At 41.6% G+C, this 25,854-nt stretch overlaps 1 protein-coding gene across 1 annotated transcript in view; it reads right to left on the bottom strand.

Moving 5' to 3' along the window:
* Positions 1-23,401, bottom strand: part of LOC103183472 (TAF5-like RNA polymerase II p300/CBP-associated factor-associated factor 65 kDa subunit 5L) — an 81,241-nt gene extending 57,840 nt beyond the window's left edge. Inside the window, exon 1 of the mRNA XM_042331672.1 lies at positions 23,189-23,401. Coding sequence (XP_042187606.1) covers positions 23,189-23,401 — 213 coding nt within the window. The remainder of the gene's footprint in view (positions 1-23,188) is intronic.
* Positions 23,402-25,854: the final 2,453 nt, after the last annotated feature.

Below are 25,854 nucleotides of genomic sequence, written 5' to 3'. Positions count from 1 at the left end.
ATCCAGGAGTTGATGTCAGCCAGGCAGGTAGTCAGTCAGAACAACAGCACCTCTGAAATCAAGGATAGTGGCAGAGAGATAATGTTGAGTACATCAGCACTTTGAACAGAATAACTAAACAACTGTAGAACACAATTTTGTGCTTGTATTATTTAACTTGTAACAAATTCATTCATTTATCAATATTTTTTATAGATGTATCATAACGCGATTGAGCGATATGCCAGTCACTTGTGAAAATGCATACTTTCTTGCTTGATAATGTTACATGAACAATGGCTGTAAATAAATAATTCAGTCCCTAAGATTTTATTGCAATAAAAGTAGAATTTATTACCAGTTTAGATAATGTAAATCTTCAAGTTTTTTACAGGCCTGAGCCTTTTCTTTCTTACTGAATATTTGCGAGTTAAAGTGACAGTATTACGCTCACATGCTACATGAATCAAATAGAGGTTCCAATCTTTCTCATCACAATAAAATAGTAGCGAGATTGAAGTGAAGACACTTCCAGTCTGGGCTGTCAGTTGTTTGATTGATGCTCACCCACTGATAGATCACTGTTCTTTTGAATCGGCTGCAGTATTGGTACCTTGGGATTTATTTGCTTTTGTTTTTCAGTCCCACAGAACTGAAAACTCAGCATGTGAATGAGATGGGGGCAGCAGGGAAAGAATGTACAATTGCATCAGAATGAGATCTACGATGCAGTGTTTCTTACAGTACCCTGATACACTTCCTGTTTACCCTCTAACTCAGAAGGTTTGGGGTTCAAACTCCACTTCTGGGATTATGAGCTGCAATCCAGACTGACACTCCAGTGCTGTTTTGGGGAGTGCTGTATTATCAAAGCTGCTGTTCTTTGGATGCGATGTTGAACCAAGGTTTTATCTATTTTTTCAGGTGGATAATCAGGTGATCTTACCCATCTTACTTCTCTATCTTTCTTAAACCCTGCTAACCTGCCTACTCCATCCACTCGGCATGCAGCGGCTTGCTTCATGTCCGCCACCCTGCTCATCCCACCATTGGCAGTTGGGCTTTCAGCATGTCTACCCCCAATCTCTGGAGCTCGTGGAGTCCCTTTGCTTCGTTCCTTCCCTCACCCCCTTCAAGATCCATCTCAAGTCTTTCCTTTTTGACCATACATTCGGTCATCTTTCCCCCAGTCCTCACAAATCCAACCACTAGCTAGGGTGCAAACCCTTGATAGGGATGTCTTCCCAAATGTTAAAGGTGATAACCACATGTAATTTGTTGTTGTTGTTGGATGTTCTGGTGCTATTTGAAAAGAGAAGGGAGCTTCTTCCAGTGTCCTGGCTAATAATTCTCTATATTATTAGTTGATTATTCAGCTTCTGGCTGCTTGTGGGACCTTGCTTTCACAAATTCACTGCCACATTTTACCTATAATACAACATTAAACTTAACAGTTATTACAATAAAGTGATTTGAGACTTTTGACATTGAAGGCATCAGATGTAAGGATTATTATTATTAATTTCAGCTGCCAGGCCATTTGAGTCTTGCAAAATGATTTGAATGGTGGCAACTGTGAGCTTGATGGAGAAGAGAGATCCGTGATCACGCAAGTGTACTCAGGAGATCAGTGACAATAGACGTTCTCAGCTAGCTCGTCACAGCCTACTTGCTAAATGTAATACCTTCATGCGGCTGGTGGAAGGTGAAATGCACAGTGATAAATGCATTTTCTGGTGACCTGAAACTTGTCGGGATTCCCTGTTTCTTGTTGTTTGTTCAATGTGATTCTTATGGCTGATGTGGCATTTTGTTTTCCAAGCACAATGCCAGATGATCTATTTCTTTCTTTTCCATGCTCTCCCTGTGGGGGATCGTGTTAGGGTGGTGATGTCGTGCAGGTTTTAAATGTTGGTTGTGTTCTGTCTGTTGATTGACGTTTCACGGTGCCAATAATATATATTTACCCTCATTCCTGCTGCTGTAAGGTGATGGTGCATTATTTTGGCCTGGGAACCATCCGTAGTTTGGGTTGTGGAAGAATCATTCACATAGATATCAAAGTAGGATTCATGAACATAGATCTTTAGATTCCGGATCAATTTAACAATTCAACATTAGATAGTCAACTACTTTATCAAACCCTTGTAATTCATGTCAACACATCTCAAATGCTTCACAGAGGTATTTTAGTGTAGTTGCTGTGTCTTTGTAGGAAAATGTGGTAGTCAATTTGCACAGAGCAATGTTCTACAAACAACCACAACCATGAAGTGATAGCCCAATCATTTAACACTGGGAATTTTTTTTCTCACTTTTCAAATACTTCCATGGGATATTAAATGTCCACTCGACAGGCAGATGGGACCCAGTTTAATGTTTCATTCAAGAGATGGCACCTCCAACAAAGTAGCACTCCCCTGGCACTACACTCGAGTATTAGCCTAGACAATAGCCTGATGTGGGGCTTGAACCCACAACCTTCTGACTCAGAGGCAAGAGTGTTACCAATTGAGTCAGACTGACACGATTATCAAAAGTAGATTAGACTGGCCATTAAGTGTTTTATATCTTTTTCAATGAGACATTATCAGCCACGTTAGATTATTCAGTAATATCTGGTACTAATCCTGTATGTTTGTATAGTAAATGAGATAATCCAATTGACATCTACAAAGTGCTCTGGTGGAGTAACCGTTGCATAGTTGCTGGAAAAGGCGTCCAAAATGTAAACAGGTTTTTCTCCCTGACTGGCATGTAGTTCCAAAGAACAACAATAATAATCCTTATATTTGATATAGCAGCTTTCCTATTGGAAGGATGATTCAAAGTGCTTCACAGGATTTACTGGAAAGTAGACTGACTGAATGTTGCCACAGCAATATCCCACAAACAGCCATGAACTGAATGGGCAATTTTATTTGGGGGATTGTTGGATTGACACTGGGAAAAACTCCTTTCTCTTTTTGATAGGTGCCATCTTTAACACCCGACTGAACAGGTAGACAGGACCTTGACTATATGAGTTCAAAGTCTGAAAGTCTGGCTTGAAACCATAACCTTCCAACTAGGGGTGAGATTGTTACCAATTGAACAGGCTGACACAGATGTCAATGCTGCTGAGATCTCGGATGCCAGTGAGTTTTATAAGCATGCATGCTGTATGATGGATTCCCTGGAGAAAACTCTGGTTCCATTGAGGGAAATTGATCCAGGGACAGCATGTTGATTGTACCAGTTAAGTGCTCTTTAGATGCTGTTATGTTAAAACTCACCAGAATTACTAGAGCATGCTTTAACTTCTGTCTTTCTCACTTATGAGACGGAAACATTTGGCTACTTTCCATTTTATAGTGATATGTAAATGTTGGTGCCACCCACGGATTCACTCTAGCTTCTCGACATTAATTGCAGAATCCCTTTAACCTTCCTGGCCTCTTGAAGTTATTAAGACAGTTTCTGCATTCTTCCACATCCCTCTTCATAGTAGAGATGCTATTAATGTTAGCCTACGCATTTTGACATTCACTTTCTGTGGATAGAACAAAATATACAGTCAATTCTCTTTACAGTCTATCCTGTGAAGCACTTTGAGACGGCTTGGAGAAGTGATAAGGCGCTGTATCAAATGCAAGAATTATTATTATTATTATAGATGACTTTTGGATCCCAGCATTTTCTTTCCCACTAATGTGCTCTTTCACAAAAATATGAAGCTTTCTGACACACTGTTAATGCCTTTTTGAGATTTTGTCTCAGTTTCTACAAGTCAAAGTAAATTAATATTGTTAATAAAAGTCAAGTGGGAAAGTTCCGGTTGTTAAACTGTTTCATTTGTATTGTATTTAATGGCTCCACATATCTATAATTACCAGTACTGAAGATTTTACCTGTTTTAAAGCAATCAACACCCCACCTGATAATGAACCACTCTGTGAGATGTAACCTTAATGTGCTTTCGGGTGTCTTGATGTTGTGATAAGGCACTATATCAGATGCAAGCATTATTATTATTAATGTTATAGCGATGAAAGCTCATGGAAGCTTATGATACGAGTGTGCCTCATTGTCCTTCAAAAAAATGTTAAACTGAGGTCCTTCTGCCTATTTAGATGGATGTTAAAGATCCCATTCAATGGACTTCAAAAAGAGATGTGATGTCTGCAAAATTGGCTACTTTTACATATAACATACACAGTCATTACACTTTACAGTAAATCTTAAGACGGGCATATCCTCCCAACATGAAAGGCACTACATCAAATGCAAGGATTATTTATTTAACATACAACCCGGCGCAAACTGGCTGCTGCTTCTAATTGCAAAGCAATATTATTATATTATATGTGAAGGAGATAGTTTTCAATTAAACTCCTGTTGTATGACACTGACTCATGCGGTATGGCCAAGGTCTGACTGGAACCGAAGAGGTGAGTCATTGTCATGTGCTGGAGTTTCACTGCTGAAAACAGTTTCTGTCATGTGAGGCACTTTTCCCATTGGTTATGCTATTTGCAGTGATGTCCTGAAGTGAGAAGCATGCCAGGCTGAAACTGCCTGGGCCACTTCCCACTTGTTGGCCGGTTTTCGAGAAGGTGAATGCCTCCCTTGGATTATCTATGCTCAACTGAATCAATCTAAGACATTCCACAAACTGGCATTATCTGTTTTAACGGAATTTCAACCCATATGTCTTACACAATATGATATATGCAAAACATTGACCTATTTTTTTCTACACAACGGCAACAACTTGCATTTATGTGGAGCCCGTCACTCCGAACGGAATCTCAGAGCATGGAATATATGCTACACCTAAACTGGTTAAGCAGAGTTTGATTTTCAAGGTGCAGTATATGAATATCATTCCAATTAGCAATAATATCCCAAAATAGTATGTTTAAAATCCTGGTAGGCAAGTTAATGATTTGTAATGCCATATGCTTATTAAGGCTATTCTGGAGATTTATTTTGTTAACCAAGAACTTTGACTCAGATTTGTTACACTTGAACAAAAATAGAAAAGCGGAGTCAGTGAGGATAATCGCTGACTGGGAAGTGAACACCCCTCTCGATTGCTGTCAGTTTAGATCTTGTTTTGGGAAATCTGTATTTGTATGGTTTGGGATTCAATTCCTTTTGGAATTAGATGTCTATTTAAAAATGTATCTTTCTAAACAAAATTAATAAACTAAACAGTTTAGAGTGACCTGTCTATTTATCTTTTTGCCTGTCTGCCTGCCCAACCATCCATCCATTTGCCTGCCTGCCTGGCTGCCTGTCTATGCACTGTCTGTGTCGTGCTCCTCCTCCAAAGTTCAGAGATGACTGGAGTTCTAGGTCATTGCATACATAACTCAATCATGTTCCCTCAGGATTATCTGCTTGCGTTTTCCAAGCAAAATTTATTTATCTTACACCAAAACAGACACATGTGCATTAAGTCAACCCCCACTCGAATTCGAGGCAGGAGACATCTCAAAACGTTTAAATGGTGAGACATTTTAAATGATTTGAACTAGTTTTAAAACTCAAACTGGTTTGATTATTTTTTATTTTTCAATAAAAGCTCCACATATCCTGGGTTAAAGAGACGGGGGTGATTGTTTTATTTTCTTCAGTGGGATGTGGCTCTGGTTGCAACACTGATCGGGGTGAGGAATGTGATCTGATCTAATTATAAATTTTTCGCTATTAATTGTCAAATTAATCAGGCCATAGTTAGCAAACACAGCTCACAGGCTTTACTACAGCCCAAAGATTGAGTCATAGCAGATCCAATGTTATGAGTTGCACCTACAATACGGGAAAGGCAGGATTATCACCATGGGGGGAAAATGGCTTTGGCTTCCTGCTATGTCAGTCTGAGAAAACACAACATGCTATCAGGTCTGATTTTTTATTTGGTCAGTCAAGTGTCTAACCATGCGGAAACCCATCACCATGCTTAAGAATATCCAAACCAAACAGAGAATTCCATGCACCCCACCTACACATAGAAATTCCCAAGATATATTGAAATGGAATGTGCACCCTCTCCCTGGAGGGATGTATCCTGCTTATCTAATTCTGGAGAGTATTAGGTGCAGGTGATAAGAGTGTGGATTGCGGGACTGCTGAAGTCCAACCAGCTAAAACTGCTTAGCTTGCCATTGAAGGCACTGTAGAACAGTTATGGAGGCACTGTCCTGCACAGGATTATTGCACTTATAATAGTCCTTTTGTTTACATAGAACTTATATGTCTCAAAGCATTTCACAGGAAATTGTTGTAAGTTATATTTATCGGCAAAAATGGCAGCCAATTTGCACACAGCATTGTCCCACAAATAGCCATGAAGTGAAAGCCCAATATTATTTGGGGGATTGTTGGCCAGAAACTCCTTTTTATTTGGGGTAGTCCCTCGGGATCTATAGAATTGAACATGTCCTCCTCATTCCCATTGGGAGGCATTAAAAGTGGGGAACAAAGGCAAAAAATATAAAATAAATTGAAATAAATAAATAATTCCTTTTGAGACTTGAGATATCATTATGAAGCTAATGCATAGAGATTAGCTCTCAGCTGTTTTAGCAACAGTACCAGTAATGTGATAGATGCTGTTGTGACTGTTACAACAAATTACAATGTGAAATACAAATAACTTTACGCTGGTGTTAAAGCTTGGCAATAGTCACCAGTGCAGTTAAGAACATTACCAACATTTGTTGGTAGAGTGTAGATTGATAGAAAACACGGGTAGTGCTTTCACTTCTCCCTTAAAATATCTTACAGGAAACCAGCTTCAAAGTTAAGGTTGTATGAATTTGCCAAATTTTGGTCACTCTAAAAATGATGCATAAATAGAGCAAATCAAGAACCAGATGGAATTTCTACCATCCTTCTGAACATTCCTCATCAAATAAGTGATCAAAATGATTTATGATTTAAGTATATCAGTCCTCTGAAGAGCAACAACAACAACAACTTGCATTTATATAGTGCCCTTCATTCAAGGCAACATCTCAGAATGCTAAACAGTGGCAGGGCCTGACATTGAGCCGGGGTGAGGGAGGAGGTGACCATAAGCATGGTCAAAGAGGAACGTCTTTAGTCGTGATCTAAAAGAGAATAAGGAAGGGGCAAGATGGATGCAACCTCAGTTTAATGTCTCATTTGAATTTAGATTGCAGTTGGTATTGTGTTTAGCTTTGGGCATGTCAAGCCCTTAGACAAGGAGATACAGAGAAGATTGATACAGGAGATTCACTTGAGGTGGTACCAGGGATGAAAAGTTTCACTTATGAAGATAAAGTAGAGAAACTGGAATGTGTCCTCTAGAAAAGAGGAGTTTGAGAGGAGACCCGGTAGAGGTCTTTAAAATGATGATGGGTTTAGACAGCATAAACTTGGAGAAATTATTTCTACTTGTCAGTAAGTCAACAAACAACACGTTGCATTTATGTTGCACCCTTCACTCAGGGCAGTATTTCGGAGAGCTTAACAGTAGCTTGATATCAAGTTGGGGCATAGATTCAAGTCAATTATACATAGATAAATCATAGAGGATGTAGCTTAGGCACTCACACGATATCTATAATGTATTTTACAGTATATGTTTCAAATTCACTGGAGTATTGTCATTTTAAATCAGGCTGTTGGTTCCTGGCTTAGTTACTGTTATGGCATTTCTCGGTGTGTAAATGTAAAGTCAGCACATCCAATGTTCAATCAGTGTCTGACAAAGTTCAGATCTTCTCACAGAATATTTAAATCCCCTTAATAGCTGTGGGATCACTGAACAAATCACACGATGGCAGCTTCCCGATCAGTTTGACTGTTTTGTTAGTTTACCTAAATACTTGTTGCAGTAAAACATGGGAAACTATGCCCAGGATCTGTGACAAGGTTCAGACACTACATATTCACATGGCGTTGTTAATCACAGACAACTGAAAAATTGGACAAAAGGAAGCTTTGCACGAACAGTGTGACTCAGCCTCCACACATATATAACAGACAGGGGCCATTAATAACAATTTGGTCACAGTTTGAGAATCACCATGAGACCTATGTATAAAGACAACACCAAAGTCCTTCAAATTGCCACAAAAATAAGGCATCAGTAATCTCAAGGCTGTTGGACCTTGGCCAGCGATGCTTTTACAATAGCTTGCAATGACTTTATTCCAAATTGATATCAATCAATCTACAATTTCTACACTACCAACTCACTCGCTTTTTTCATTCTTAATACATTGAAGCTTAAATCAGAAAAGTGACTCGAGATTGTATCTACTTTAGTTGGATACATTTATTGAGATTACATTATTCCAATGGCTTCTCCTTCTGCCCTAGCACTGTTACGTGCAGCAACCACAAGCAACAACAACAACAAATTGCATTTATATAGTGCCTTTCATGTCAGGAAGATGTCCCAAAGCACTGTACAGTCGAGGATTTCCACCCGAGCTGGGGTTGGAATTGAGAGGGGTGGGGGCCAAGGGAAGTGGGAGCGGGAAGATGACTGAAGGCTTGGTCAAAGAAGAGGGTCTTCAGACAGGTGAGCAAAGTGGCAGCCTAGGATCGAGTGGGGCAGGAAGGCTGAAGGCCTGACTGCCGATGGTGGGACAGGTGGGGTGGGGAATGTGAATTAGGCTAGTGCCTGTGAGCAGAGGAAGTAGGCAGGGTTGGTAGGTATTAGAAGATCACAGAGATAAGGGGGGCAAGACTGTGGAGAGATTTAAAAGTGAGGACAAGGATCTTGAACATGATTCTCTGGGGCACTCATTGGGTCTCTATCCTCTGTCCTATCGTTTTTAATATCTACATGCACCTGGTAGCAATGTCATCTCCAGGCATGGGGATAACTTCCACAGGTACGTAGATGACAACCAACTTTATCTCTCTGCCTCTTCATTGATTCCAGGACCACTAATGCACTGACCTGTCTGATAAACCAACATTACTCCACCCCATGATGGAATTTGAGTCCTTTTCCATTTATACTGAGGTGAAAATCTATGGGCCTTGGATGACCTTTAACATTTTGTCCTTGTGACTATTATTCATATGTGAACCTTTACTCAGGGCTATAGTTTGCAGCATTTCAAAACTATTGATGGATTTAATATTGTAACTCTCCTGGTAAATGCTGTCCTTTTGCAGATCCAGTCATATGACCTTTTTTTAATTTGGAAGCTAACACTTTTTATATTTTAACCTTGTAGGTTCTAATGTCACTTCTAAATAATTTGTTTCTGTTCAATATTTGTTGTCTAGAGTTTCCCTCAAGGAAAGTAAAACCCGTCCTCTCCCCAGCTAAAATGTTAATTATCAAATAAGTCAGAGTGTCAGATGCTGCCACCTAGTGGATTGATAATGTTGCCAATGATGCATTGGAAACACCACAAACTTTACGCTGATAAGTGCTGGTGAGTCATTCAGCCGTGGATCCACGTGGACTTGACCGACTGGTTTGGTTCCTAAACCACCTATTGGAACTGGCTTCAGGAAAAAGGGTCAAAATGGAATTGATAATTCTAAATCTGGAGTTATACAATAATTTTAGCATCAATTCCTCAGCAGATTGACTCTAACATCCTCACACTAATCTTCAAAAACAACAACTTGCATTTATATAATGCCCTCCATGTAGCATCTCAGAGCGCTTAACAGTGGTGGAGCCTGACTCTGAACTGGGGTGACGGGGGCGGGGTAGGTGACCGTAAGTACGGCTGAAAAGGAGGGTTTTCAGGCGGGACTTGAACAACAACAAAAACAAATTTCAACTCAACCCCCTTTTTTGTTGTACAACCCCCCTTTTGTTGTACGCCATTATCACCTCTTTGACTCATCAACTAACACATTCTCTCCTTTGTCTTCTTTTTTGTCTTCTTTGTCTTCCTTGTCCTGCCTCCCCCTCTCAACTTGTCTTTAAAAACCTCTCCCTCCCAACATGCCCCAGTTCTGATGAAGGGTCGTGGACCTGAAACATTTACTCACTTTCCTTTCTCCATAGATGCTGCCTGCCTGCTGAGTTTTCCCAGCTCTCTCTGTTTTTGTTTCAGATTCCAGCATCGGCAGTATTTTGTGCTTTGTACCACAAAATGACATTTATATAGCCCCTTTCGCATCGGGAGGGTGTCCCAAGACGCTGGACAGACAGAGTTTAGGACCCGAGCTGAGGGTCGGGGTGGGTGAGGGGGGGGCAGGGGGGGAAGCAGGGAGATCGAAGGCACGGTCGAAGAGGAGGGTCTTGAGGTGGATCTTGAAGGTGGCGAGGGAGGGGGCGAGACAGAGGGACTGCGGGATGGAGTTACAGAGGGTGGTGCAGAGTGGCAGAAGGCCCGCCCGCCAATAGTGGGGCGAGTGAGGCGGGGGACATGCAGCAGGCCAGAGCCCACTGAGCAGTGGAAGTGAACAGGATGCTAGGGGGTTAAGAGGTTGTAGATGTAGGGGGAAGCAAGACCATGGAGGGCTTTGAAGGTGAGGACCAGGATCTTGAACTGTATCCTCTGTGTGATGGGAAGCCAGTGGAGTTGGGCATGGATGGAGGTGATAGGGTCACAGATCCTAGTGCGGGAGAGGACACTGACTGCAGAGTTCTGAATAATAATAATAATAATCCTTGTATTTGATATAGCGCTTTTCACGTCGGGAGGACGTCCCAAAGCGCTTCACAGAACACACTGTAAAGTGAATTGACTGTATATTTGTGGGCGAACGCGGCAACCAATTGCACACAGCAGTGTCCCACAAACAGTCATGGATTGAAAATGTCCAATTTATTATTGTTTTTGGTTTTGGAGGGATTATTATTAGGCGTGTGGAGTAAGGAAACTTGCCCAAGGTTTCGCCCTGTCTGGAATTGAACTCAGGTCTCTCGCTTGCAAAGTGAGTGCTCTAACCACTGAGCTACAGGACTCCACAATGATGATCTGCAGCCTGTGGAGGGAGGAGTTGGGGAGGTCGACAAGCAGTAAGTTTGCATAGTCGAACATTGATGTAATGAAGGCGTGTATGAGGGTTTCGGCAGCCTGCGGTGTGAGACAGTGTCGGAACCGGGCGATGTTGCGGAGGTGGGGGAAGGCAGAGCGGGTCATGGCAAATGTGGGGTAAAAAGGATAGTTGAGGGTCGAACAAGACCCCAAGATTCCAGACTGGCTTAGCAAGGTGGAGTGTGCAACCATGGATGGTGATTGCTGTCAGCGCATTAGGTGAGGAGGCACTGATGGGAGCCAATCAGGAGAGCCTCGGTCTTGTTGATGTACAAGGGGAGAGAGGGGGCAAAGCAGAGGGATTGAGGGAGAGTGTTGGGGCAGAGGGTGCGTGGGACAAGCAGGAGGCCGGTGCCAGTTGAGCGGAGGTGCCGGGTGATGGATGGGGATTGAGGAGGTCGGAGAGGTAGAGAGGTGTCAGAGAGTGAAACAATTTGAACACGAATGTGAGGGAGTACGGCATTTGGTCTGGGTAAGTATGCGTGCAGCAGAGTTTTGAATGAGATGGATTTTTTGTAGTGGAGTTGATGAGACTGGCGAGGAATCCAGGCAGGAGATGACAAGCACACGCACGAGGGTTTCGGCTGCTTTTGGGGTAAGGTACGGTCAGAGATAGGCAATGCGGTGGAGGTGTAAGAAGGCGGTCCTGGTCAGGGTCCTGATGTGGGGGAGGAAGGACAGCTGGGTGTCGAACCAGATGCCTAGATTGGACACTGGTTCAGTGAGTCTGAGGGAGAGCCCAGTGTGGGGTTTGCGAGGAGAAACTATTTGTCGAGATGAAGTGGAGGCAGTTGATTAAATAGAATTCGAACCATATGAGTGCGGTCCCACTAAGGTGGATGAGGGAGGAGAGGGCGGTAGAGGAGGATAGAGTGGTTGACTATGTCAAACGCGGCAGAGATCCAGGAGGATGAGGACGTCATTTGTGACTTTGACAAAGGCTGTCTCTGTGCTGTGGGCAGTGTGAATACCAGACTGCAGGTGGAAGGAAGGAGTGGAGGGAGAGGTGTGACCAAAGTTGACCTGCAACAATGCGTTCCAGGACTTTAACAAGGAAGGGTAGGTTGGAAATGGGATGTTGGTATGAAAGATTAGAGGGATCGAGGTGGGTTTTGTGAGGAGGAGTGTGATAACAACAGTTTTCAGGGGGAATGGAACAGAGCCTGAGGAAAGAGACTGGTTGACTGTGATGGTCAGCAGTGGGGGAAGGGAAGTAGAGTGACCAGCAGCTGGGTGGGGAGAGGGTTGAGGCAGTAGGTGGTGAACTACATGCGGGTGATTCTGGTCGAGAGGGAGGAGGGAGAAATGGGGTAAAGAGTGTAAGAAGGCAGAAGTGGCAGGAGCTGTGGCGGAGGGAGAAGGCAGTGTGGATGGTCTGGTTGGCGTGGAAGCAAACATGGGGTGGGAAGGATGATGCAGCCAAGTAGATATTTTCAATCTTTGAGGCCAAGAAATCTAGGATCCCTTTGCACTTGTTGTTTGATGTGAGGATAGAGGGGGCTTGAGGGGATGCAAGGAGGAGGTAATGGACGGTGGAAAACAGTGTGTTTGGATTGTTGTTTGCCTCCAGGATAGCTTTGGATTAAAAGGCAGTTTTGACCTGTGAAAGGGAGAGGCGGTAGGTGTGGAGGTGCTCGAGCCACAGCTGGCAGTGAATTGTGAGGCTAGATTTCTGCCATCTGCACTCGAGAGTCCGGTTTGGGGTTTTAGTGAGTGGAGAAGATTGTTGTCCCAGGGGGAATGGGTGGGTTTGGAAACAACCCTGGATTTCAAGGGAGCCGGGAATTGAAGGTTGTGGAGAGACGGTCATTCAGCAGCTTGATGGCTGCATCAGGATTGCTGTGGGTGGAGGGCCAAAGGGAAAGCCTTTTCCAGGGGCGGAAAAAAATGGTGGAGGACTTGGTAGAGAGGAGTGGGGTGCGGGAGGAGAGGGAGATGAGGAAGTGGTCCAAGATGGGTTTGTCCGTGACGGACAGGTCGGAAATGTCAAGGCCATGTGTGATGATAAGGTCGAGGGGGTGGCCACGGTTGTGGGTCAGCGAGTTAAAGTGAAGGGTGAGGTTCAGGGAGGAGAGAAGGGCAGTGAAATCCGAGGAGGTAGTGCACAATCCTGCCCAATCTCTGATGTTCTGAGGTTCCACTTCCCCATTCACTCCCTCCCCTCCGCTAACTCAGGCGTGTTGCACATTCTCCACCCTACCATCACTGGGGGAGCTTTCAGCAACTTTGCTACAAACACCTGGAACTCTCTCCCTAACTCTCTGTACATCGCACCTCACTTGCTGCTTTTTAAAGCCATCTAAAAAACTTATAATTTTATCTGTTTGTTAAGCCACATCTCTCTTATCGCCCCACCTATTCTTCCCTGATTGAGCTCCCAGTGTATCTCTGTGAAGCACTTTGAGATGTTTCCAGCAACTTGGGACTGCCTCTTGATGCAAAATGCCCTTTGTGAAGGCATTTTTTTGGTGGTGTTTTCCTATATATTGAAATCTCTGATAAGTACATGGTACTTTGGCACTAATGTGCCAGTTATCTGGCAGCAACAAAGCCGGAAGTTAAGTGGCCAGTTTTGTCTGCTGGTTTTCACAATATTTCTGACTCCTGTTTCATTTCATCTGACGTCTTGCAAGCCTTTTTTTTTCTTAAAAAAACAGGAACAGATTTAAAAATTAATGATTCAGAATTGATGTACTCACGTAAGAATGGCTGAAAATAAGTCCATCCTTGCAGAGTGTCAGGCATTTCACTCTGCAGCAAAAGGATGAATCAGCCTGATGACCCAATTCTGGTCAATGTGCTTCCTGCACTGGGATCAAACATTACTGTAACTCCAGCTCCTATTTCCCAAATCTATGTGAGATCATTGTACTAAACTTTCCTTCTTTTCTTGTTTTATGCGATAACAAAAGAAAAGTGCTAAATCCCAAGAACACAGGAGGTTTGGACCAAAAGACAATTTGGAATTTTTGCTCCTTTCTCTCCTTATAAGAATTAACTTGTATTAAACATGTTGGTAGGAGGTGGAGGGTGAAAAATGTTCTTCAGGAAAACAATTAAGCGCTCCAAGCTGCTGTCGGGCGTGAAGGACTCGGTATAAATGCAAGTTGTTATAAGTGTCACTGGGGCTTCACGGCTGGAAAAAGACTCTTGCATTGTAAAATATTTCTCCAGTAGGAAACCTTTGCATTTCTCAGCAACTTATGAGACCTCGGCTCCAATCCATAAATCCATAAAGGATATGGAGTGGAAGACTGATAAATAAAAGACATATAGGAGTCTCCACATACAATACTCAATCTATGAGGCAAGGTGCATTTCCTGCTGACGGCTCCATTAACTCTTCCGCTTTCCTTCAAGAGCCTCGGGCATCAGACTGCCTAGGGCGACATTTCTGGGTGAGCAATTTTTTTTGAGTGTTCAAACAACGAAATTGACACGGGCAATGGGGCTGCAGAGAGTGCCACATGTTAGCAGTGGCTTGTAGGCATTCATCTCTCTTAAGTTAAAACTAAAACTATCAAACTTTTTTTTGTCTAGGGTGACAGACTGTCTTGAGCGACTTCTGTAAGGATATACTGTAAAGTGTAGTGACTGTGTGTTTTGTAGACAAAATAACCATTAACTCTGTATGCTCCATTTTATAATTTTCATTTTCTTTTTTTGTCTTTCTTCCTCTCCTCCCACAGTATATTTACATGTTACCCCACAATTAAGGTAGTGGCTCCTCTCACCTTCTATGCTGCCTTCAGCTTCAGTGACCTAAGAGTCTGACTGGATAATTCTCTGTTTTAACAAGCAGATTCCCGTTTGAGATGCAGCCCATTTATTCTGCACCATTTCTCCTTTTCCCCCCAAATAGCCCCATTTAATAACTTATTATGTTCTTGGTAAGATTATTATCCAAAATTCACTAAATTTATAGATCTAATTTGGCCACAGCTTTTTATTCTCTGCTGGTCTATAGATTTACAGGCTTAGGAGATGTGAATTTATTATGGAGAAAATCCCATTTTAAGATCATACTATCAAGATCCTCAAATTTACCAATTAGTGGAAAATGGGGAATTCCTGCCAATCACAAGTTTACTTGCCTTATGCCAATACCTCAAATTTTGTGATTTATTTTTTGCCCTTATTTCCAATGAATGATGTCTGAAATTTCTCTTACATATGTAAACCCCTTTTACATATCTTAAACTTTGGGTTTTTTATATTATTTATTCCAACATCACCACCAATATCAGGTCATTTCCTACCACTGATCCCAATTATTTAGCATACCATTGATATCCATTTTTCTGCCAGAATAAAGGATATGGATATCAAGGAATTACTAAATAACTTGTCTTATCACTACTCAAATAATAGCCTCTTTTCCTCAACCTCAACCCAACTTTTCTTTATCATATAGCTTTTGTAAATAGTCCTCCCCCAACATGTCTCCTTCTTGCTGGACACCAACAACCAGCCACTCACATTCAGTGGCCTTCCTGTGTGCATCAACTAATCTCTCCAGTTTTGTCTGCCCCTTTACTGCCTTACATTGCAAACATTGTGCAAAACAAAAGTCTTTGAACTTCACAACTCTGATAGCAGCATACATTCCATAGCACACACAAACCACACACTAGTCAAGCCCATTTCAACCACAGAAAATCTATTATGAGTATTGGAATGTATTGGGTAACTTCAGTTATGAATTATAGCATTAATTTTGGTTGGGTATAAAATACTATCCTTGAAATGATGGTTTGCTTCATATAGTTAACATCCACCATTTCATCTTATTCTAGACTTTCATATAACACAAGCTTTGTTTTATCAATACTCTATAATTGAGTTAAATTAATTAGCTACTCTGAACAGCTTGTGTAAAAAATTAGCATTCTTGTCTTTTCTAAAATGATTGATAGGATTAAATTGTTTGTCAGCCTGGCTCAGTTAGAAGTTGCCTCGGCTCAGAGCCAGAAGCTAGTGGGTTCAAGCCCCATGATGGGACTTCAAACTCAAAAGGTCGAGCCTGACAGTTCAGTGCAGTGTTTGGGGAGCGCTGCATTGCTAGATGTTTTGTCTTTCAGATGAGATGTTAAAACCAAGATCCCATCAACCTGTTCAGGAAGATACTAAAGATTTAAAAAGGGAAGAGAGTTTCTCCCAGTATCTTAGCCAACAATCCCATAAGAAAATTGGTCATTTGCTTTATAACTGTTTTTGGGCCATTGAGTGTCCAAATTGGCTTCTGCGTTCACCTATAAAATATGCAATCATTACACTTCACAAGTATCCTGTGAAATACTTTTAGACATCCTCCTGATGTGAAAGGTGCTGTATCAAATGTAAAGACTATTATTATTTGGAATAAAATGCTTCCTGCTTATTTATTGAAGCCAATGTTTTTTAAATCTTACTAATTAAAATTAATCACAAATTTATATAATTGTTCAGAATCTATATTGCTCTTGAAAATGTATATGATTTTAAAACAAATGGTTACACTATCCTTTTATATATGTTTTACTTTAACTCACAAACAGGCATGCTTTGAATGAATCATTGCTGTCAAATCCATGGTTCTATTCCATTGGTGCAATACCTATGTATAATGTATGGGAATAATGGATCATATCTTGCCTAAATATTCCAAAGCACTAAATAATAAAACAAATATTGACTTTAGTTTGGGTTTATTGCTGGCACATCATTTATGGGATGGTTTATCACTTTAGTTATCAATTTGTATAATACTGTATCAATATTGCCTGGAGGTGGGGAAGAGGGTGGAGAGGGGGTGTCTGCATTAGATTACAGAATAACAAGGAAGTAGCGTTCACACATTCTGATTCTTGTAAATCACACCTTTTCCTAAATTTTCTTATATTTTTAGGTATATTTCTTGTATACACGTCATGCGTCGTGCTCCGCGTCATGCTCTGCCACTGTCAAGCACTCTGGGACGCTACCCTGGGTGAGGGGTGCTATGTAAATGCAAGTCGTTGTTGTTGTACACAGCCGTGCATTTGCACTAAGCAAATCCTGAGGTAACTCTTAAATAAATGTTAAAAAAAAACATTACTTGCAGGGGATGCCCTCTCCTCGTTACAATATTCGATGGATGGGTCTTAGGAAAGAAAATCTATTGACATTGAGATGGGAGTGCTCCCTGCAACCAGTTTCTCCCAGCCAGTTAGCTGCTTGCCAGTGAAACATCAGATTGGGGGAGCAATTGTGTTTTGAAGGGATTAGTCCCCCTGGAAATTGATCCGCCAATCGACTAACAGCCAAGTTCCTACTTATTACTAGGTAAACAGAGGTGTGTGGAGTTAGGAGACTTGCTTAAGGTTTCGCTCCGTCTGGGAATCAAACAAGGGTTCTCTCACCTTGCGAGGTGAGCGCCCTAACCACTATGCTACAGGACTCCATGATTTGTCTTTTGCAACTCTAAACCTATGTCCTCTTTTGTTATTGCCTTGGCACATCTGAAAGTAGCCCTTTGTGATGCAAGGATTTTATAACATAGTTGTCTTATTGTTTATCAGTCTAGGATACATGTGAAGGGAGACATTCTAAGTTCACGGCCATTCACGGCCATTCACGGCCTCGCTCCCTCCTACCTCTCCAACCTACTATCCCCCTACCTACCTGCCCGTACCCTCCGTTCCTCTGGCTCCGGTCTGCTCCACGTCCCCCGCCCCAACCGCCCTACTATCGGTGGTCGGGCCTTCAGCCTCTCAGCCCCGAGGCTCTGGAACTCCATCCCCCAGTGCCTTCGCCTTGCTTCCTCCCTTTCCTCCTTCAAGGCCGGTCTCAAAACCTTTCTCTTTGACCGTGCCTTCAGCTCCCCTCTCGACTCTCTTCCTCCTCCTCGCTCCCTCCCTTCCCTCCCCTCACCCTGACCATTTCCCCCCTCCTCTCTCCCTCCCTTCCCTCCCCTCACCCTGACCATTTCCCCCCTGCTCGGGTCATGACCCAACTGTGCAGCGCCTTGGGACGTCCTCCTGACGTGAAAGGCGCTCTATAAATGGAATCTTGTTGTTGTTGTTGTTGTAAGTTGGTCTAAATTTCCTCTATGTATGTAGCATTTTAGAGCATCCAGAATTTGTTGCATTCTGTAATGGGATAATAGCATGTTGCATCATCGTTTCTGTAATGAGTTTGATACCGTCTGAGACAAGCGTGAATATATATCAACAAATAAATACATACATTTTGAATTAAAAAAAGCCATGGACTAGTTGGGCTGAACAGGCTGTTTCTGTGCTGTATCAATCTATGTTATAACCTGAGCCAATAGAAAAGTGCGGAAATATTTGCCAAAAACTGAGGGGAGATTTGGAACTTTGTGGAAAATTCTTGGTCAAATTTGACAGATTTTACAGAATATGGCAGGGAGTTGATTGGTGCCATTGAGGTACATTTTACTGAAACCTACATTTTTTCACTTTATTGATAAGAACTAAACATGAAGAAATACCACATATCAGATTGTTTCAAAAAAAAATTAACTGCTTCTTTAACAAAACAGGGTGGCCTTTCTTTGAGGGAGGGGAGGGGGGATACCAGTGAAGATACAGGAGCTCTTCAGGGCCCAGCATCCCACACAGACCCAGAGAGAGAGACACCCACACACACATTCAGAGATACAGAGAGACACACACACTCAGAAGCACAGAGAGAGAGACACAGAGAAAGACACAAAAACAGAGACACACACACATTCAGAGACACAGGGAGATATACACACTCACAGACATTAGAGACACACGCACTTAGAGACACAGAGAGAGACACACATACACAGACACCAGAGAGACACAGAGACACAGCAAGATACACACACTCAGACACATAGAGAAAGACACACATGCACAGAAACAATGAGAGACACACACTCTGAGACACAGAGAGACACACCTTCTAAGAGAGAGGATATGAGTAACTCTGTGTGACACTCACAAACATATAGAGAGACACACATAGGCACATCCACAAACACAGAGGAGAGTGAGACACAGACATATTCACAGACACTCACAAACACAAATAGAGAGACATACATACAGACAATCATACACAACAACAACAAAATTACATTTATAGAGCGCCCTTCACAACGGGAGGATGTCCCAAAGCGCTGAACAGTCAGGTGTCGGGGCTCGAGCATGGGGGAGGAATACACACTCACTCAAACACACACACATACAGCACCACACTGCACTTACGAGTCTGGAGCAGTCCCGCCTACATCAGGTAAACAGCCCGGACGCCCGTGGGCCAGAAACTACATTTATAGCAGGTTTGTAGCGGATTCCGTAGAAAGAGTGCAGCCGCACCTTTCTATTAGCCCAGTTTATAACTGTACCTTCCTCTGTACAATTGTGCTGCTGTACCTCTTGCTCAATCTTTGTAGATCAGGCCACATGTGTAACTAGTTTTCATGGAACCTATGGAGTCTGTGGCACAAAAAAAAATAAATCTTTATCACCATAAGTAGGGAAACTGTTGACAAGAAGAAATTATTAGCAAATGAAATTTACAAGTACATTGAAATAAATTACCCACAAGTTCATAATTTGAGAAATGAAGTAAAGCTTCCTAGTTTCACAGAGTGCCTGAGAAATCCCAAATACATGGTATCACTTTTGGATAGTGAATTCAATAGCCGATCTATATTTTAAGCAAAATTGCCTTACGGGCTTTTTATTTTTGCAACAAAATCACTTGTTTTGATTTTTTACTGTAAAGTGTGCATCTGTAGGTAAACAAAGCAAGCAATTTGTGTACAAATGACCATGGATGGAGTGAATGACTAGTTATATTTGGGGATTGTTGGCCAGGATACTCTTTTCAAACAATGCCATGGGACCTTTAATGTCCACCTGACTGGGCCAATGGGACCATCTGTCTCCAATGTGCCATTGATTATACTCATGACAGATAGCCTATATTTTATAGAACAGATTTATGTGACAGACTAACCTGTTTGATAGGTCAGTGAATTAAATCAGTACCTGTCATATGGGAACATATATATTTTCCACAGTTGTGCAATGGTGGGTTGAAGTTGAAATGAAATGAAATGAAAAATATGGCATACTGCAGTGTTCTATGACTGGTATTTTGCTATAAACACTGTTGCTAGGTAACACAGTTGTTACCAGATGCACAGCTATGAAGAAACATCTGTATCAGCCACTTCTGCACAATGAAAATCTATTCATCTTCATATCCCCTGCTAAAACCACTGGGCAACATTACCTTCATAGTTAACAGGACAATTGAGTTCCATGTAATGAAGCATATTCTCACAACACCAGAAATACAAAATATACAGTGTTTATTGATCCATTCTTCTGTAGCAAAAAAATTGTACCTTTTGGCTTTTCGTTAGCTATCTTTTACCAAGCTACATATTATGTATATCTTTCAACTTGTTTTCTTTGTAACCAAGCTGAAATAGAATCACCCTGAGGCACTTTTACAGATTGTAACTCTAACTCTCCACAGTGTTCCTGTGTGTCTTGAGTGTGTATTATGCAAAATTGTGTTTTTTGTATTTATTGTAGTGGATGACTTTTACTAATAATAATTCTTGCATTTGATTTAGTGCTTGATCACATGATTGAAACATCTCAAATTGCTTCCCTGGATGTACTGACTGTGTATTTGTAAGCTAACGGACAGCAGATTGGGCACAACGATGTCCCACAAACAGCCATTAAGTGAATGACCACCATTTTTCTGGAGGAATGTATTAAAATGGTATCCTATCTCTCTGCCTCCACCCTCAACTCCAGGACCACTGATGTCCTGACAGATTGCCTGTTGGAGATTAAGTCCTGGATGAGAGCCAACTTTCTACAGTTGAACGTCAGCATGACCGTGGCATGAATGTGGGGGAGAAAGGACAGTTGAAGGTCAAACAAGATGCCTAGATTCCTTACTGGCTTGGTGAGGTGGAGTGTGCATCCGTGGATGCTGATGCTGCCAGTGCCTGAGGTGTGGAGGTGCTGGCGCGAGCCAACCAGTAAAAAACCTTGATTGCCCGATTGCCCAATTCTGCCACTGCCTCACCCCGCAGGCTGCCAAAACTCTCATACATGCCTTCATTACATCCAGGCTCGACTATGCCAAAGTCCTGCTTGTCGGCCTTCCCAATCTTTCCCTCCGCAAGCTGCAGAACCTTCAGAACTCTGCAGTTTGTGTCCTCTCCCGCACTAGGTTCCGTGACCTCATCACACCCACCCTCACCCAGCTCCACTGGCTCCCCATCCCTCAGAGGATCGAGCTCAAAATTCTCGTCCTCACCTTCAAGCCCTCCATGGCCTTGCCCCTTCTATTTCTCTGACCTGCTAACCCCTTATCAACCTATCCGCTCCCTCCACTCAGCAGGATCTGGCCTGCTCCATGTCCCATTGGGCCTTCAGCCTCTCTGCCCCCACCCTCTGAAACTCCATCCCACATTCCCTTAGCCTCACTCCCTGCCTTGCCTCCTTCAAGGGATGCCTCAAGACTCTCCTCGTCGACTGTGCATTCGGCCACCCTCCTACCCACTCTGCCCTCCACCGTCCCTGATCCCAACCTCCCCACCCCACAGCTCGGGTCCTAATCCCTGATTGTTTAGTGCCTTGGGACATCCTCCTGACATAAAAGGTGCTTTACGAATGTCATTTTTTATTGTATTGGATCCTTATGTTTGAGTACCTTTTGTGGAGTTTGTGGAGTCCTGTAGCTCAGTGGTTAGAGCACTCGCTTTGCAAGTGAGAGACCTGAGTTCAATTCCAGGCAGGGCGAAACCTTGGGCAAGTTTCCTTACTCCACACACCTAATAATAATCCCTCCAAAACCAAAAACAATAATTAAATTGGTCATTTTCAATCTACGACTGTTTGTGGGACATTGCTGTGTGCAATTGGCCGCCGCGTTCGCCCACAAATATACAGTCAATTCACTTTACAGTGTGTTCTGTGAAGCGCTTTGGGACGTCCTCCTGACGTGAAAAGCACTATATCAAATGCAAGGATTATTATTATTATTATTACCTTTAATACTGTTATATTAGTATATTTTTGACTTTGGTATGGGAGCTAATATTGTACAGAGCTGGTGATCCCACAGCAACAGGAATCTCTAGCTGTCTAAGGATTAAGCAGGGTTTTACTATGGAGACAGGAATTGATTTGGGATCTGGTCTTAGAGGAAGATGTTTGTGTTATTCTTCTCAGAGAATATGCATTAGTCAGAGCTTGTCAGACTTGTGTAGAAAATTCCCTAAGGTTTACACTGACAACTTGTTACTTGGACCTTAAATGTTATTGAAGGATCTTACCTAGATTTAACCAGTTATACCTACAAACTTCAACTGACTTGTTAAATTACATTCTTTTTCCTTTCTTTCCTACAGTTCCAATCTTCTCCAACTCAATTCTATCCGTATCCTATGCTCTTCCAATTCTGATGCTTGTTTCTTGCTCCCTCCATCTCATCATCGATGGCTAAGCCTTCAGTCAATATGTTCCCACTTTTAGAATTGTCCCAAAAATGCCCCTCCTTTTTTAACTGCTCAGTGATCTTGGTTGCTCTTTGAGCAGTGCTTTGAGACGTTCATTCTACAGGAAAGGTGTTATATAAGTTTCAAGTTATTGAAAGTTATTATTTTGAAACTATAGTCTTACTTCATATTTCTTGCTCAAATCAGTAATGTTGGATATTTTGAACATTAATATCCATATACTAAGTTAACTTGTTAGGACTTATTAATCAACTTTTGGCCAATTTAAAAACTGTGGTATACCCAATAAGAGAAGTTGATCACACAATTTACCTCTAACAACCATTACCCATTTTACATCTGGACTTATACAGCGTCTTCCTGTATTGTATTTGTACTCCTTACTCCCTCTTTTTTATTTCCCCTTTCTCTTTTAGTCCTTGTATGTTGCAGCGGTGGCGTGGGGGTTATAATTCTTCCACCCCTGCTCCTTCTTTCTTTGATCACTTCTGTTTGTGTCCTTCTTACTGCATTATTCTGGATTTCCTTTTCAATCCTTTTACTTCATGGGTTTCTTATACACCTTGTGTTCCTTCTGTAAATCTCTCCTTTTAATATGTATGAACTGGGTGTGTTTCCTTCTCTGTTTATGGCTCCTTTTTCCATGGTTGCTTGTCAATATTTTGTATTCTGTCTCCCACTCTCATCTGCTCACTTGATCCTTTCATACTTGTCATACCATTTCTCTTGATTTTCTTTCCGTTGAGATGTTGCCTACTTCAATATTTTTGGCTTCAACCAGCTGTACAGCGTCACTAGTCTCCTTGAGAATCTGCACCAGAGAACCCATTTCTTCCCTTATCGGGGTATTTATAATTTCTAGCAGGGCTATTTGGGGATCCTCTCCATCTTCTTTAGATTTTTTCAACACTTTCCTAGCCACCTGCACCATTCTTTCTGCAAATCCATTCCCCTGTGTGTATGTATATTCATATCTTGAGGATCTATATTATCAGCATTCTCACAACAGTATCATAATCAGAATAAGAACCCATAGCTTGAATTTGCTTCAGAGCTCCTCATTACAACTCCCTTTTGCATTTTATCTCTCCTCCAACCCTCTCTTTGCAAGAAGCAGTCTGGTGAATAGTGCACACTGTCAGATAATCCAGATAATTGGTGGCTTGTTAGAGAGGAAGACATATACATGCACTTGATTATAAAGCAATCTTCCCTGCCTGTCCCAAAGGTAACCATCTCTTTCACAGTTTGGCCACAGCATTATTCTGAAAGCTGCTAAGGCCACTATTCTGAATTCAGGTTGCAAATCTATTGTAAATCCTATTGGATCTATGTTGCAAACCAAGAATCTAATAAATTCAGGAAACTTTAACCCATAATTGTTGCATCTCATTTTATAATAATTGTGTCTTATTTTATTACATGGTTTAAATGTTATTAGCATTTTCCATAGACAAACACAATATACTATATTCTGAAATACGTGTATTCTATACAAAACTATTTATATTTATAAAAGGCCTTTCAAATGAGGAAGACATCTCAAAACCCTTTACACAGATGTCTGTGTGAAGCTGGCTATACTATATACAAAACATGTTTTAGGTTTGCGGAGCCCAGCAATGGTGTATATATGTGTCTGATGAAATTAACAAGGGAATGATCATGCTAAGACAAAAGAATTTATATCACAGTAGTGCGCAACTCAAAATTGAGAAATTATTATTTATCTCGTTTTCATGAATCGAATCATCACATTTGCTACTTTAATATGTATGGATTTATGAGAAACTAGCTTTCTCTCAAATTCCAGTAATCTAATATAGCTTACTCAGGAAATTAATAATATATAAGCATACTCCAATGACGCCACCCTCTCATCAATTTCTCATTGCAGCAGAACTAGTTTTTAGCAATGTCCTGAACCTGCTCTTTTTTATTCTATCTTTCCATTTTACTTTCACAGCCAAGCAGATTGGTGAAGCTTGTGCCAAATTGTTCTTAGTGACCTCTGCTAATGTTATTGCATGATTGTCCAGCACTAGGTGAAGTTGACTTGTAGGACAGTGGGTGGTGTCAGTGAGACACAGTGAGACATGATGGATTCTTGTCACTAAAATGCAGATGAATTTTGGTTCTTCAACTTGGAGACAATCTGAGAATCAATTAAACTGTTCTCATTGGTACTGGTAAGATCAAATGATTGACAAACACCAGACCTGTTTTGCCTGTTTAACCTTTACTGCTGTACCCAATTTCAGTTAGGCACAGACATCAAGGATTGATAGGAAGAAATTTGTTTAAAACTTGAATTGCAAAAACCAGGCTTCAACATTAATCCTGAATTGAAAAAGTTTGAAAAATTCAGTACAATTATAGATTCAAAGATGATCTTAAAACTATGACTAAGGAGAATTTCAGGCCTCTACAGCACAGGAATAATGGTGTTTCTGTGGTGGTTATATCCTAGTTCCATTTCTAATACCAGCTTCATTGCCTGTGGTGGGTTTGTATTAATCCTTTCCAATATCATGATGACTTTTCAGAGTTGCTTGTTTTCCTAAACTACATATAGTGTGCTATCCTGTGTAAGGAGCTTCCATCTAAGAGATGCCCATTCCAGGGGGATTCTCTTATTCTAATTCATTTTCACTCCGCGCTGTTACTATAGTTACTACATTGCGCATTGTTGATCTTGGCTTTCCTATTGGTTCTCTGTTATGATTTTTCTTTGTGTGGTGTGAACTCTTTTTGGAATAAAGAGTTTTTAAAAACTCTGCATAAGTACCGAAGCAGATATAAGTTTTGTGCTTGGGAACAAATCAGTTTTAATGATGGTTTTGCTTACAAATGCTAATTAGATCATTACACCCCACTGTGACTGTCTTTTCACATAGAATTACAAGACTCCATGCATTGTCCTCGATGAATAAAGAGCTTACTCTGATCATTTTTTTACCATATTTTAGGAGTATTATTTCTCTTTTCCAGTCTCCCTTGTCTGATCCCAAATGCAGTCTCTCTAATCCCCTACAACCCAGACTGTTTTTGTAAGCCTCTAACTGCACAAACGTGACATGACCCAGGGGAATAATGAATGTATGCTTTACTAGTGTGTGTGTGTATACTCCATATGTCAGCCTAGCTCAGCTTGTAGCACTCTCATTTTCTGAGTCAGAAGGTTATGGTTCAAACCCCATGTCAGGACTTTAAACTCAGTCTACTCTGACACTACAATACAATGTTGTGAAAGCGCTGCACTGTTGAGGTGCCATCCATTGGATGAGAAATTAAACCCAGGTCCTGTTTGTCTGTTCAGGTGGACATTAACAATCTCATTTCACTATTTGAAAAGAAAGGAGTGTTTCTCCCTGGATCTTGACC

Source organism: Callorhinchus milii, unplaced genomic scaffold (assembly GCF_018977255.1).
Source record: "Callorhinchus milii isolate IMCB2004 unplaced genomic scaffold, IMCB_Cmil_1.0 Scaffold2, whole genome shotgun sequence".
Lineage (NCBI taxonomy): Eukaryota > Metazoa > Chordata > Chondrichthyes > Chimaeriformes > Callorhinchidae > Callorhinchus > Callorhinchus milii.
The sequence above is the reverse complement of the archived record's forward strand: the minus strand, read 5'-3'. Positions and strand labels throughout refer to the sequence as shown.